General features: G+C 59.0%; 1 protein-coding gene across 4 annotated transcripts in view; it reads right to left on the bottom strand.

Moving 5' to 3' along the window:
- Positions 1–14046, bottom strand: part of LOC112296721 (copine-2) — a 38269-nt gene extending 24223 nt beyond the window's left edge. For all 4 annotated transcript variants that reach the window (XM_053917823.1, XM_053917824.1, XM_053917825.1 and 1 more), the window contains exons 1-3: positions 13829–14046; positions 3246–3463; positions 1037–1216 (exon numbers count right to left, since the gene is read on the bottom strand). In XM_053917823.1, coding sequence (XP_053773798.1) covers positions 1037–1216; positions 3246–3425 — 360 coding nt within the window. In that variant the 5' untranslated portion in view covers positions 3426–3463; positions 13829–14046. The remainder of the gene's footprint in view (positions 1–1036; positions 1217–3245; positions 3464–13828) is intronic.
- Positions 14047–14055: the final 9 nt, after the last annotated feature.

The raw sequence follows: 14055 nt of genomic DNA, 5'->3' as shown, positions 1-14055 counted from the left end.
CTTGTGGGGTCTCAACCAGTGGGGATGTCAGCGGGAGCTGGGAGAGCAGGAGGGAGAGAGGCCAGGCTGTGGTTTGGCAGGAGCTTTGTCCCTGGTCACTGGCTGTAGTGGCAGTCCAGAGGCCTCCTCAGCAGGGCCACAGCTCTGGCCAGGCCCTGCCAAAGCCACTTCCTGCCCTGCCCCTCCCTGCAGGGGAGGGGTGGCCAGCTCGGGGCTGGCAGCGTCAGATCCTGCTGGGTTTCCCTCCCCTGTCAGCTCCAGGCCCCTGCCCACTCAGCCTCCTTAGGCTCTCTCCTCGGTTACCTTTGGAGGGCCAGCGGGGACCCTGGACCCACACCATTGCTTATGCAACTGTTGGACCCTTGCTTTTTTCATTGGACATCATCTCTTGGCAGGCCCAGGGCATTTCAGGCTCCACTAGGACCTCGCAAAGCATTTCTCATTTTATTCCCTCACCATCCCTATACGCTGGGCAGTCATCATTATCCCCCAGTGAAATGTGGGGAAACAGGCCCAGAAGGGGCTTGGGCTTGTCCAAGGGCCCACAGCCATACAGGATGATTGGGACCAGTGTCAGAGGCTCCTAGTCCTGTCACCTCCCAACTCCCATAAGCTCACCAAGGATGGAGCTAGATGGGGAGGTGCGGCCCAGAGAGGGAAAGGAAGTTGCCCAAGGTCACACAGTGAGCCAGCCACGCAGCAGGACTACCATGGGTGTCTTGGTTGCTGGCCGGATCCTCCCACGCCAGGAAGTCAAGACCACACTGGATTACTTCTAACAGCCCACAGCTCTGACCACGTGGGACCCCCATTGGTGTGTGGCAACCTTTGGCAGGCTCCGCCTGCTGTCCCCCGCTGCCCCCTCCCCCCACCGCTGTCTGTATTTGTGATGCCGCCTCAGGAGCCAGCTGGGAACAGGGGCCTGGGGAAAGCTGGCGACAGCTTTCTCCAAGGGGCGGCCCTGTCCTTGGGAGCTGGGTGATGCCTGGGGGCGGAGTCCTGCCTCGCCCCGCCCACCTGGAGTGGCCCGGCTCACCACGCCCAGGCTGCAGGAGAACTGGCCCAGGAAATCATGCTCTTCCAGCTGTGTGCTGGACTTGTCCTGGTCGAACAGGGCGAACTTGAGCTTCTGCACTTCCTCAAAGTGGTAGTCGAGGACGAACTTCTTGGAGAATGCCGGGTTGAGGTTGTTGACGGCAGTTTCTGTCCTGTCGTACTGGCGAACAGGCAGGGAAACCGGGGTCAGAGTCAGGGGCTGGTGCCCCCCTTCTCGGCGGCGGGAAATCACTCCACCAACTTGCTGAACACCAACTCAGAACCAGCCACTTGGCCAGTTACCTGGAAGGCTGCCTTCCTCAGCTCACAGAGGAGGGCACTGAAGCACAGAGAGGTTAAGTGACTCACCTAAAGTGGAACAGCTGGAGGGGCAGGACCAAGATCTGAACCCAGCTCTGACTCCAGCACCCACACTCTTAACCCTCTGGCCCTGGCTCCATACCTGGGGGTCAGGATGAGAGTTCAGGCCCTGTCCCTGCCTAGCTGACAGAGCACAAGTCCCTTTTTCCATCCGGGCCTCAGTTGCCACTTCTGTACAGTGGAGGCATTTGACTCTGTGTGGTTTTGATTCTTTTTATTTTGGGAGAACCCTTTTTTAAAACCACATTTTACGTGGACACTGAGAGAGGAAACAGAAAGGAGGGATCCTCAGGGGGAGGAGCGGGTGAGGGCTTCCCGCCCCTCCAGAGGCTCATGTGTGTACCTTGTATAGAATCCTGGAAGGCCAGACCTGGAACGGTGCAGCCCCCACAGCCCCACCTACTGTGGCAACCCACTACTGTGGGTCAGTGGTGGGACTGGGACAGGATCCCCACCTCCTGGCCTCTCTACACAGAGACCCCGAACTGCAGAGTCGGGGTGACTGTCTATTTTGGGGCCCAGGCTGTGTTTGTTTTCCCTCCCACCCAGTCCATTTCCAAGGACTGGAGCAGCAGGGACAGGTCTCACTCTGGGGCTATTTTCAGCCAGTGTGGCCCGCCTGGGTGGGAGGGAGGTGGTCAGAGCGGGTGGGGAGTGCCATGAGTGGGGGTGGGGGGCAGTGGAGGGGGACACCACTCCCCAAAGGGCAGGCAGGGGTTCTGGAGACTTGGAAGAAGGGCCAGGAGTCCTTGACTGCCCCCCACGTCCCACCTCTCACTTCTGGAGGAATCACCAAAGCCCTGGGTGATGCACAGAAGTCCCTACCCACCCGGGCCCCAGGTACCCCTCTGTAAAATGGGTCAACAATCTCAACACCCTTTCCTTGGCATCACCGTAAGGAGTACAACATCTGTGGGGAATCCTTGCAAACCACAGTCTGTTCAGCGGGATGTCCACCGCGGCCCAGTTAATTGCGATGACAAGTAGATACAGACTTTGGAAAGTCTACAAGCATACAGCACTCCCTGGAAGGCTGGACAGCAAACGGCTAACAGAGGTTCTCCCTGACAGGCAGGTGCCCAAGCATTCTGGTCTTCTTTTTTGGGTCTATCTGGCTTTTCTAAATTTACTCCAATGAACGTAGACCCTTTTGGGAATAGGAACAAAGCAATTTTTAAAACTGGAAAGTCTAAACCACTTGGACTTCCCCGTATCCTCCCTCAAGGTCATCACCCCCCAGTTCTCAGGCCGAAGTCTTCCAGTTCGCGAGTCCGTGGCTGCGGCCCCACCGACATCCCCAGCTCTGGGCTCTCCAAGGTAGGCTGGGGCGGAGGGGTGGGAATCTTCATTGATTGTCTCAGAAAGGGACAGCCACTTGCCAAGGCCACACAGCAGGGAGGGACTGGGCCTTGGTCCAGCACTGAGACCGAAGCCTGGGTTCCCAGGTCCCTGTCTGTCCCTCACTGACGGTGTGTCCACTTAGGAGTGCTTGGGGACAGTTATTTAACAGTGGAAGCAACCATTTTGTAAAACTCTCAGGTTTTAACTACATGTTATAATAATATAAAATCTATAAAACAACAAATGCAAAATTGCATATTCATAAACCTAAATCTATGAATTATAATTACAAAAATTTAAACACAAATATATAATTATTTTCAGTAATTTTAAGAGTAACGATTTTCTCAGTAGTCCCCAGCCCACACTCCAGTTACCTCCAAGGGCCTGACCAGGAGGCCCCGGGCTCCAGCAGCTGCCCCTCTCCAGCATCTGGCCACCCCCCCACCCCCCCCCCCCACAACCAGACACCCATGGAAGGGCCTCACCTCAATCCACCTGCCATCGTTCTCTGTAAAGAGGACACAGAAGGGGTCGGACTTGGAGGTGACGTCCCGGTCCAGCAGGTTCTGGCCACTCACGGACAGCTCCACCTTGCACACGCAGTACTGGGAGCCCACGGGGGCCGCCCCTGCTGCTGGGGTGCCCCCACCCGGTATATAGGCCATGGGGGTTGGCGGCGGAGGCGGCAACAGTTCCTGGCAGTCTGTGGGGATAGGAGCTGGGGTCAGAGAGAGGGAGCAGACATCTGCCACACCCCCTGACCTTCAGGATGTAGGTAGAGAAAGGTGGGTGTGGGGGGGGGAAGGGGGAGCAGGGGATAACAAGGGCAAAAGACTGGAGAAAGGGGAACGCAGGACATGCAGGCACAAGGAGGCTCTGGTTGATGTGTTTGTCTTTGAAGTGATTCTCTGCTTTGGTCCATCTTTGGTCCATCTTTACAGGTCCAAGTCCCCCCAGTCAGGCCAGCAACAAATCACAGTGGACATGGGCATCCCTGACCTTCATTTTGCCAGGAAAAGCAGAGCTTCTCCTGAGCAGTTAACATGCTGCCATCTTATGGCTACACTGGAGCTTGTAATTGTTCAAGTTTCTCTCATTGCTTTGGCCACTAGGAAGCTCACTTCTAGCAACTTATCCAAAACTTCACCTTTTTCCTTGTCTACCTTGTTCATCCTGGATCGCTGGCCTAAGCATGGGACTGGTGCATAGGAGGCACTCAGCATATATTTGAATAAAAAAAAAGCATGAGTGTATAAGTCAATAAACAGATACACCCTCTATTTTGCCCAGATCCTGCCTGAATTTGGTCCTTACCCTCAACATAGAGTTTTCCATTTCATAGCCTCCCAAAATTCCCTGCACTGGACCCTGTCAAGGCTAATCACTGGCATTGCTTACTTGAAGCAGCTCTGTTTTCCTCCAAGTGTTCATTTGAACCAAGTGCGGAGAAACCCGTCTTGCTGCACAGGGCGATGGCCGAGGCTCTCTCTGCCTTAGTTTCCTCATCTGCCCGTGAGCCATAATGACACAGTCTGAGAGACTCCTGTGACTAGATCTTACTTCCACTGGCCTATGTTGAGTGAGCCTAGGCCCCACTACCAGGTGGACGAGTCCAGCCCCGAACACTTACCTACAAAGGCCAGGTCCCACCTCCTTGGCTACTATATTGTCCCCTCACTGTTGAGTGGGTAACTGGCCCTGCCTGCCCCAGAGGAGGGAGGGGAGGGGAGGGCATTCCCTTTGGAACTACGAATCCAAGTTACTGTGCTCCCGAGAGCCCTGACTGCAAACTGAGCATGTCACCTGCACAGTCTCCAACCCTTATCCGGTCTCACGGGGACGCCGCTATCATCACTCCATTCTCCACCAGGGGACACTGAGGCGCGTTCATTACTCTAGAGAGTTTACTGGGCATCTCTAGGTCCCAAGCACCGTGCTGGGGCTGGGCTCCTGCAGTGAGAGGACTGTCCATGCTCAGCTCAGACTGTCCTGTCTGGCCGAGAGAGTGGGGACAGCAGCCAGGTCTCCCAGACTGGAGGCTCTGTAGGGAGTTGGGGCTTTATTCTGAGAGTGACAGTAGTCTTGGAGGGTTTTAAGCAGACAGGTGACATGATCTGATTTGGTTTTAAAAGCCCACTCTGGCCCCTGTGGGGCGAAGGGGTTGTCAGGCTAAACAGAGACAGCAGGGAGGCTGGTTGGAAGGCTGGCATCCAGGCCAGGAGGACCAAGCCACCGTGGCCGTGCTGGGCTCTCTCTCCCTCCCTCCGAGCCTGGCCACTGGCGACTCCCTGAGTGCCAGCCTCTCCCTGAGAAGTCACAGGCCCCAGCCTGCAAGTGAGTGTGGGGCTGGCTCCAGATGCCCCTCGCCCCTCCAGACAGTGGCTCTGGGCGCGCCTGGCAAGGAGAGGGTCTGGACAGTGACGAGGCCGGTGCTCAGCCCCTCCCTCTTGCCGTCTGTCCCTAGAACCTCGTTATAATCACGTGAGCCCAGAGCAGCAGGGCAGCACTGCAATTTGCCTGCAGGATTTATTCTCCTCATGTAAAAATGAGTTTCCATGGAGGGGCTGGAGAGTGGCCTCCCTCTCGCTGAGAGCAGCTGGGTGGCTGTGCCAAGTCAGGGCGGGGTGAGCGTGACCCTCAGGAGGGTTGGGGACAGCAGTGTCCAAAATGGACATCTTGCCATGTGGCTGAGAGAATGCCTGCTTATGCTCACAGCCACCCGGAGGTGGGGTGGGGGGGCGTGATAGTCGCCCCCATTTTACAGATGAGGAAACTGAGGCCGAGAGAGCAGAAGTCACCTGCCTGAGGTGCCATGGCCAGGAAACAGCAGGGGCAGGGTGTGAATGGTGCCTCTGGACTCCCAGGCTGATACACAGTTTTCTGCCAGGGCGGGGGGCTGCTGAGCATGGTGGGGAACTTGGTCCTAGGGGGGACGGCTGGGGAGTCAGCCAGTGGGAGCCTGAGGCAAAGAGGGCCTCAGAGCGCCCAAGATCACCAGTTTCTCTAGGGTCACCCTGTCTACACCCCTGCATTTCCCGTCATCACTGATGGGGTGGAGTCTAGCTCACCCACCTCCTCTCCACCTCACGGCCCCCTTCATGACATGCTAGATGCCACCTGGGCCACTGTGCCCCTGCTGCCAAGTGAGACGGGCCTGCTTTCACAGTCAGGCACACACACGCAGGTTCGTATACTTCCTTGCACGTGTACACGTGTACGGTCACACACACCCGTACACACATGTCCCCAGACTACAGATGCAAAGGCATGCCCTCACAGGGGCACTCTGGGACACTTCTCCCCGCCCCCCTTCTCCCCTGGTCCAAGTCCCCATCATCACTTGCCTGGGTCCCGGCACTGTCCTCCCACCTCTCCCTGGCATGGCCTGGCTGAGGGAATGGGCAGGAGGGCCAGGTCACAGGGGAGGGTTGGGCTGGGCTCCTCAGAGCCGACTGCCACTCCACCTGGCCCGGCTCACAGGCCCCAGCTAGAGCGAGCGATGGGTGGGCAGGGAAGGGGCACTCCCCCCAGCTTGGGGCAGGTCCCCCACCCCCAACTCACCCTCCGGCTGGAAGCCTCTGGGTCCCCGAAACGGGGAGCACATGGTGTCCAGAGTTGGGGCGGGCCTGGTTGGAATGGGCCCCTCTGTGCCAGCCCAGCACCGGGCGGGTGGGCGGGCCAGACCCTGTGACCTGACGCAATGGAAAAAGAAACCACAGCTCGGGCTGGGCTGGGCCCCCTCCCCTCCTACTCCAGCAAAGAGGGCAGGCCAGCAAGGTGTCATTAAGGGAGGGATGGGCCTGCCCTGCGCATCTGGCGAGATGAGAAGGCTCCTGGGTGCAGTGCCCGCCCCACAGGTAATTTGAGGTTTCGGGCTGGAGACAGGAGACTGGAGCCGGGGCCGCTCGCAGATGGCCCGGATGCGCACAGGCCTTCTGGGCAACCAGACCCCCAGGGAAGGGGTGGAAGGCAGGGAAACAAAACTTGTAGTCTCTTTTACAGATGCGGTAACTAAGGCAAAGAGAAGGCAGGGCTTTGGGATTCTCTTCATTCACTGTTCATTCATTCATTCATTCATTTATTCATTCAACAAACACTCCTGAGCAGCCAGCAATGAACAGCCATGAACAAAACACAGAGGCTTCGGTGCCCCCGGGGTCCATGGGTCCCAGCTTATAAGACATCTTGTCATTTAGGCAGGGAAGGATTCAGAGACTGGTCCTGAACCACAGGTCTGGAATATTCTGATTTAGCCAGAACCCGCAACCGCGGCTTATGGGGACGAGCTACCCGGCCAGGGCCAAAAGTCTACTGATTTAAAAGTTAATCTCATCTAAAAAACTACCTGCACAGCAACACCAGACTGGTGTTTAACCAGACACCTGGTTACCATCACCTAGCCCAGCTGAGACACGAAATCAGCCATCACGGCGGCTGTCAGCTCCTGGAAGACCTGCCAAGGGTGTGTTTCTGCCTCTCGGCCTGGGTGCTGCTGACACGGACGCCCTCGTTCTGTGAACAGTCAGTGAGCTGTGCCTGTGGGAAATCTGCTCTGCCTGGCGTGTTCTGCTTTGATGAAACGTTAAAAACAAGCCGGGACTACAGAGTCCCTCCAGAACCCTGGTTATTTACATTGCCACCGTACCGTACCCACTGGCATAGGAAAAGTCACCCACACCTGAGCCTAAAGAGGGGACTAATGAGCCCTGACCCCTGACCGGTGTGGCTCCGTTGGTTGGGTGTTGTCCCGCAAAACAAAAGGTTGCCGGTTCAATTCCCGGTCAGGGCACATGCCTGGGTTGCAGGTTCAGTCCCCGGTCAGGGCGCATATGAGAGGCAAATGATTAATGTTCTCTACCTCTCTTTTTCCCTCCCTTTCTCTCTCTCTGAAAAATAAATAAATAAAATATATATTTTTAAAGATAAGACCGAATCTCACTTTCATCTCCCTTGTTTCCAGCACAGAGAGGCAGAGCGGGAGCGGGGCCGCCCTTTGTGGAAAGTGAGGGAGTGTGAAGGGAAAAGGCTTCGAGGACCCTGGGAGCACAGATTCACCGAATCCCAGCGTTTGCGGGTTCTGGGATTTTGGAATCACGGGTTCTTGGAATCTCTTGAGCTGAAAGGTTTTAACATTTATCTGGCCCCACCTGGCAGACCCATACCAACTGCGACCACAGCCCCATCACCCCAGCCTCCCACTGCCCTGGTTCTCTGCGAGCTTGGGGCAAGGGGTGGAGCCCCAAGCCGCTCAGGCTCCCTGGGCCTGCCCTGCCCCGCACACCTATTGCTGCCGGCTCCTGCCAGGCGGTGCGCGGCCCCCAGAGAACAAGCTGAGGCTCTCATCCAGGTAGGGGGCGGCATCTCAACACAAATCACTTCTCCACCTTAGCCGAGGCCCCCGCTGCCAGACTCGGAAGACACCTCGCTCCCGACAGGCAGCCAGGCCATTATGGGGATAAATATAGATGCAGACAGCAGGGCGAGGAGGCTACAGCAGGAGCTGGCCCAGATGCCCCCAAGCCCCCAGCTTCCACCAGACCACACCCAGAGGGAGGCTCTTCTCTGTGGCCCCCTTCTGACCACTGGGCTCTGTCCCTGGGGGAGGGGGCTCCCTGGGGCACTGGGTTCTGTCCTGCTTCTGCCAAGGCCTCCCTTCTAGCCTCAGCTCCCTCACTCGCAATGTGGCAAAGTGGTGCTGGCGATGCCCCACCCTCCGACTTCCCAGGAAGCACCCTGGGGCTGGGTGTGGAGGTGCTCTGGGAGCCGGCAAGTACTTCAGGGACCTTGGGGTGGGTCTGGAGGGTGGACCAGGCTAATGGAGAGGGCACGGCATGGTGACATGACCACGGGCTGTTCCAACCTGGCTTAATTCAAAGGAGGGCTATGGGGCAGCCTCAGGGATGGGGACACAGCCTTAGGGCGCTACCCTGTGGCGCCCACACCCGCCCAGGGGACTTCCATGGGGAACACTAGGGCACAGGGGCTCCCACTCTGTGTGAACTCCCGCAAATCCCTTTTCCTCTCTGCGCCCCAGTTTCCCTGCAGCTCAAGGGCTTGGGCCCTTCCAGCCTTGGGGACCCTGCAAATGCCCCTCAATCTTCCCTTGGCTGCTCTGGCTCCTAGCCCCAGGCTCCTGCCCAGTATCTCTGGGCTAATAAGTCCTGAAAATCCTCTGAACCTGCCCCGTGCCTGAATGCCCCCTGGTTTCCTGCGGTGGTCGCCTCGGCTCACACCCTCTTGCAGATGGGGTCTCCCCGCCTTTTGTTATTAATAGCCCCGGGCCATGCGCTGGCCACCCCACACCCTGCTCCCCTAAAGAGGCACCCACCATCCCCTCTCATACACATAGCCCCCAGGCAGAGGCCCGCACTGAGGAACACAGGCCCTGTTGGGCAAGTCCTTCTGGCCGAGGACATCACCATCCCCTCTTCAGCTCCTGGCCCCAGCTCCTAGGATACTTCCTGTGTGCCCAGCCCGGCCCTTCCTGGAGGTTCTCGTCGCTCCACTTCTGTCTCCTGCAACCCAGAGCGTGGGCCCCTTTCCAATCGTCCCCTGTCACAGAGCAGGGAACTGAGGCACAGAGAGGTGACGCCCTCTGCCTGTTAGGGGCTCAATTGTGTCCCCCAAAAAAGATATATTGAAACCCTAACCCCCAGTACCTCAGAATGGGATGCTACTGAGAAACAGGGGAGCTGCGGATGTAACCGGTTAAGATGCGGTCACCCTGGAGTAGGGTGGGCCCTCGATCCAACACGACTGGTGTCCTTATGGAAGGACAGGGTGCAGACACAGAGGGGAGACAGCCACCAGAAGGAGGAAGGGACTGGAGTGACGCTGCCACAGGGTGAGGGATGCCTGCTGTGACCAGAAGATGCAGGGAAGCGCCTTTCCCTTGAGGCTGTAGAGGGAACGTGGCCCTGCCAGCACTGTGAACCTGGACTTCTAGCCTCCAGAGCTGCTGTTTTAAACCATCGGTTGGTGACACCTGGTCACAGCAGCCCTGGGAAACTGACACACTGCTCCGCGTCCCTCACCGAGTCCATGGCAGAGCAGGGTTTGACACCAGGCTGCTTCGCTCTTACCCAGCACACCACTCCCCTCCCCCTCGGCCACAGGGAGGTGACTCAGAAAGACTGCTGGGGCCCAGCAGGAGGGAGGGGTTGAACGTCATTGTATTCTGTGTTGTGGGGACAGGACGGCCAGGGCACAGGGGCAGGCCAGATGCCCCCAGATCCTCACGAGACATAGGAGCCCCTGAAGGAGACAGAGCTGGGTTGTGGGGAGAATGGGGTCCTGGGCTCAGTAGGCATGTTCCCACCTCAGGGCCTTTGCACGTGCCGTGTCCTCACCCGAGGCTCTCCTCCCTCCCTCACCATCCATTCCTACCTGCTGCTGGGCACCAGGTGGGCTGCCATGCAGCCGTGAAGGCGACAGCAAGGCCACAGAGGAGCATCCCAGGGTGAATGTCACCGTCTCCTCCTCAAGAGGCCTCCCTGATCCTCACTGCACTGCCTTCCCATCAGAGCCACTTCATTCTCTTTGTGGCATCGCCCCCAAACCCCGTCTGAAGTGTCCCCTCCTCTTTGTCATTTGCTTGTCTCTCCCTGTCCCCCATTCCACTCAGGACTCCGCAGCTGCACCCTCCACGCGGTCCCGAGTCCGGGAAGCTGCTCAGCTACTCGATGAGTGACAACCAGTGACTGCATGGTGAGGGAAGCCTTCCTGCAAAGCGGGGACCCAGAGCCGCAGGTGGAAGAGGAGCCACAATGGCTGTGCGAGGCTCTTTTCCATGTACAACCCCTCTCACAGCTGCCGCCTTCAGAGCTCCACGAGGACAGCGGCGGCAGGGAGCCCCCAGCCCAGAGGGCCCCACTTTCTAGTTGAAGAATCTGAGCTCCGAGGAGTTAAGAGACTGGGTCACACCTCTGTCCGCTGGGTAGGCAGGCAATGACAGCAGGTGACACCCCACCCAGGGCAGCGGCCACTACCTCCGCCGCCCCCAGCCCGGAGTCCTTCAGTGCCAGGCAGATCCCACCTTCTTCCAGACACACGCCTTCCCCTGTCCCCAAGGCCACACTTGTCCCTTCTCTATCAGCGGATCCCCTGCCCTCTGATGGTCCCCTAGCACCAGAGACCCGAAAGGGCAAATCCATGATTCTGCCACCCACCATCACACAACCTCACAAACCCATTTGATGAGAGGGGTGGAGTCAGTCACCCATTTGACAGGAGGGGCGGAGTCAGTCACTGAGCTTACATTCACTGAGCGCCTGCTTCTGCGCAGGGGAGAGCCAGGAACCAGATGGACACTGTCCCCGCCTGCTCGTGCAGCTGACGCTCTTTGGGCACAAGGACAGAAGACAAGCTGATACACAGAAGAACAAATAAGATAACAGCAGCACGTGGCTAATGACCCAGGAAAAATTAAGCATGTTGATGTGATCGTGAGGTGAAGGGTGGGCAGCAAGTCTCATCTCAGACCCTGGAGGAGGAAGGCGTGGACAGGCCAGCACACTCGACTCCACCATGGCGTGGAGGCCGGGTGGCCCAGTGAGGGGGCAGGACACCGGGCTGAGAGCCAGGAGGCACCTCGGGCCCAACTCAGTCCTCAGGCTCAGAGGAGCAGCAGGAAGAAGCCACGACCCCTCAGGACCCTGTATTCTCCCTTCTGGATGGGGGTGGGGTGGGTAGGGGTGGGACAAGATCAGCGCCTTCTGCAGTTGCTGCCCGCCAAGACCCCAGGGTGCCGGGGCTTCCCACCCTGTGTCCTGCAGGGGGCCGGGCAGCCCTGGAGAGAATCCCACCCTTTGTCCGAGGCCATCTTCTCCAAAGGGGAGGGGGCTGGGCTCCTGAAATGACTGTCCCAACTCAGCGGCCCCTGTCAGGGTGGGAGGAGGAGATAACAGGGAGACCTCCATCAGGCCGAGGGGACCCTGGGGGCTTCCCAGGGACCCCTGCCTATGACGGCCGTCCCCATTCTGACCGGAGTGAGGGAATTCTTAGAGAATGCTATTTAGCTGCCCATCACTCCTCGGGAGCCCTAACAGGCCAGCCCAAGGAGGGGAAAGGGGTACACCCACTGGAACTACCACCCCTCGGACCTCCTGGGCCTGGTAGCACCTTCCCACTCTGGACCTTGCCCCTGGAACAGCCCACAAGTCCAACAAGGGGGAGGCTCTTCTCCCCAGGGAGGAGGCGGGAGAGGGAGGGGTGGGCCGGCCTGAGGAAATCCCAGAAGGCATCCTAAATGCAGTCACCCCATCAGGAACACTGATGTTCCCATGAATGCCGGCACTAAAGGTTAAGGGTCACTGAGCGCTTATCATGGACTGGTCACGGCATTGGCACGCCCTCGAATTTAATCCTCACGACCATCTAGAACATCATAGAGGCTGAGAATATTGTTCTCACCACTTCATGGGCAAAGAGACTGAGGCTCTCCCCTGGCCCTCTTCTGTCTCTGAGATTTCAATTCTCACGGCCTCGGGGACAAAGGTCCCATGAAATGCCACCAGACACCCTGTTTGCCGTTCGTGGAGCACACCCCACTTTGCAGAACACCTGCCCCCCGTACCCCTGGCTCCAGCCTCCCGGCAGCCCTGTAAACTGAACTGTGCCATCCTGTGCTTCATTGTACAGATGGAAAAAACCCTGAGCCCAAGGGGTGACAGGGACACAGACAGGAAGTGGCAGCGGTCGAGGAGAACCATGTGACAACATTCTTTGCCGCACGTGTGACCCTGAGTCCTCTAGCTATGTTGCCTGCCTACCTGGGGCAGTGCCAGTGCTCACTGGGTCACTGGGCCCCGTGCCAGAGGGATTGCAATAAAGCCTCTCCTTTCTGTTTGCTCCCAGCCTCCCAGCACGAGCCTGGGACCATTAGCCCATTTTATAGATGCAGACAGGGGAGCCTCAGAGGGCGGATGCCCTGGGTGGGGGGCAGGCACTGCTGGGTGGGTGTTCAGACTGGGGCTTCCCAAAGCTCCCCATCAGGGCTGACAACTGGGCTCCTCCCCCCAATTTCTGAAGCTGTGAGTGCTCCAAGAAACAGAAAAAGCCCCCGAACCCCTGGTGACAGCCCATAGCCCTAGCCAAGCAAACAAAGGGTCACTCAGATTCTCCCAGATCCCTCACCCTTGTCACCACCCCCAATACAAAACAGGGCTGGGGGTCACAGGCAACAGGAACCCCCAACTGGCTACCAGAGCCCTGGGCTCCAGTGCCACCTGTGACCCAGGGCAAAGCACAACCCACTTTGAAGTCGACCCTTCCCCAATGGATGGCTTGTGGAAGGGGGTGGGAAGGGGGAGGCTGCAGGGTGGAATGGGAAGAGAAGGGAAGAAGAGGTAAGACCCCTCTCCTCTTCTTCCCCGGGAAGCAGGGCTGTGAGGGAAGGGGGAGGGGGAACAGGAAGGAAGAAAGAGCATTGCTCTCTCTCTCCATGTCCCCCTTCCCCGCCCCCAAACAGACAGGTGCCAGAGAGCTTTGGCGAAAAAACTAGTTTGCAAACACACTCCGACTTCTGGTAAGCTGCAAGCTCCACTCCCTCTCTGGGCTCCACCTTCCAGGGCTAGGAGCTGGCTCTCAGGCAGTTCCCTGGGGCTGGGGATTTGGGAGCCAGGTATGGGGCGAGGATAGGGACCCGCGCCCGTCAGGAGCCAGCCCAACCTCAAGTCTTCAGCAACTGCGACGGTAACGGGGACACTCCACCCTCCGGATGTCCCCAGGCTCCCCGGGAAGCTAGGAGGGTCCCTAAAACAGCTGGGCTGAGATCCCCCGAGGGCGCACCCCAACTCCCTCCCCCTGCCCCTCCCTGCCCCTCCCTACCCCTCCCTACCCCTCCGCAGTCCGGGTGAAGCCGGAGCGCCCCCGAGTGGCCGGGTCGGAGCTGAGTCACCCAAGCGCCAGAGTCAGGGTGAGCGCGGGTGGCGGGGGCTCCGGGCGCCGCAGCCCTCCTAGGCGGAACCCAGCTTCCTTCCAACCCGCCAGAAGGTAAGCCCCAAGGCCGAACTTGAGCACTCGCTCCAGGGTGCCCCGCCCGCCCCTGGCCCTCCCGGGCCCCACTCACCGCGGGTCCCGGGGGCGCCGCTGCTTTCACCGCGCGGCTGCCGCTACCCGCGCTCCCGGCCGCCGGGGCATCGCCGGGCACTCCCCTGCTCGGCCGGGCCCGCGGGCGCGGAACGGGCTCAGGGCGCTGCCCGCGCGGCCAGGGCCAGCTCGCGGGCGCTCCGAGCCGCTTAGGGTCCTGTCCTCCTCCGGGCCGGGCGGGCGGGCGACGGCGGAGGCTCGGGCTCC

Source organism: Desmodus rotundus, unplaced genomic scaffold (assembly GCF_022682495.2).
Source record: "Desmodus rotundus isolate HL8 unplaced genomic scaffold, HLdesRot8A.1 manual_scaffold_324, whole genome shotgun sequence".
NCBI lineage: Eukaryota > Metazoa > Chordata > Mammalia > Chiroptera > Phyllostomidae > Desmodus > Desmodus rotundus.
Note: the sequence above shows the minus strand (reverse complement) of the source record. Positions and strands in the feature narration are given on the sequence as shown.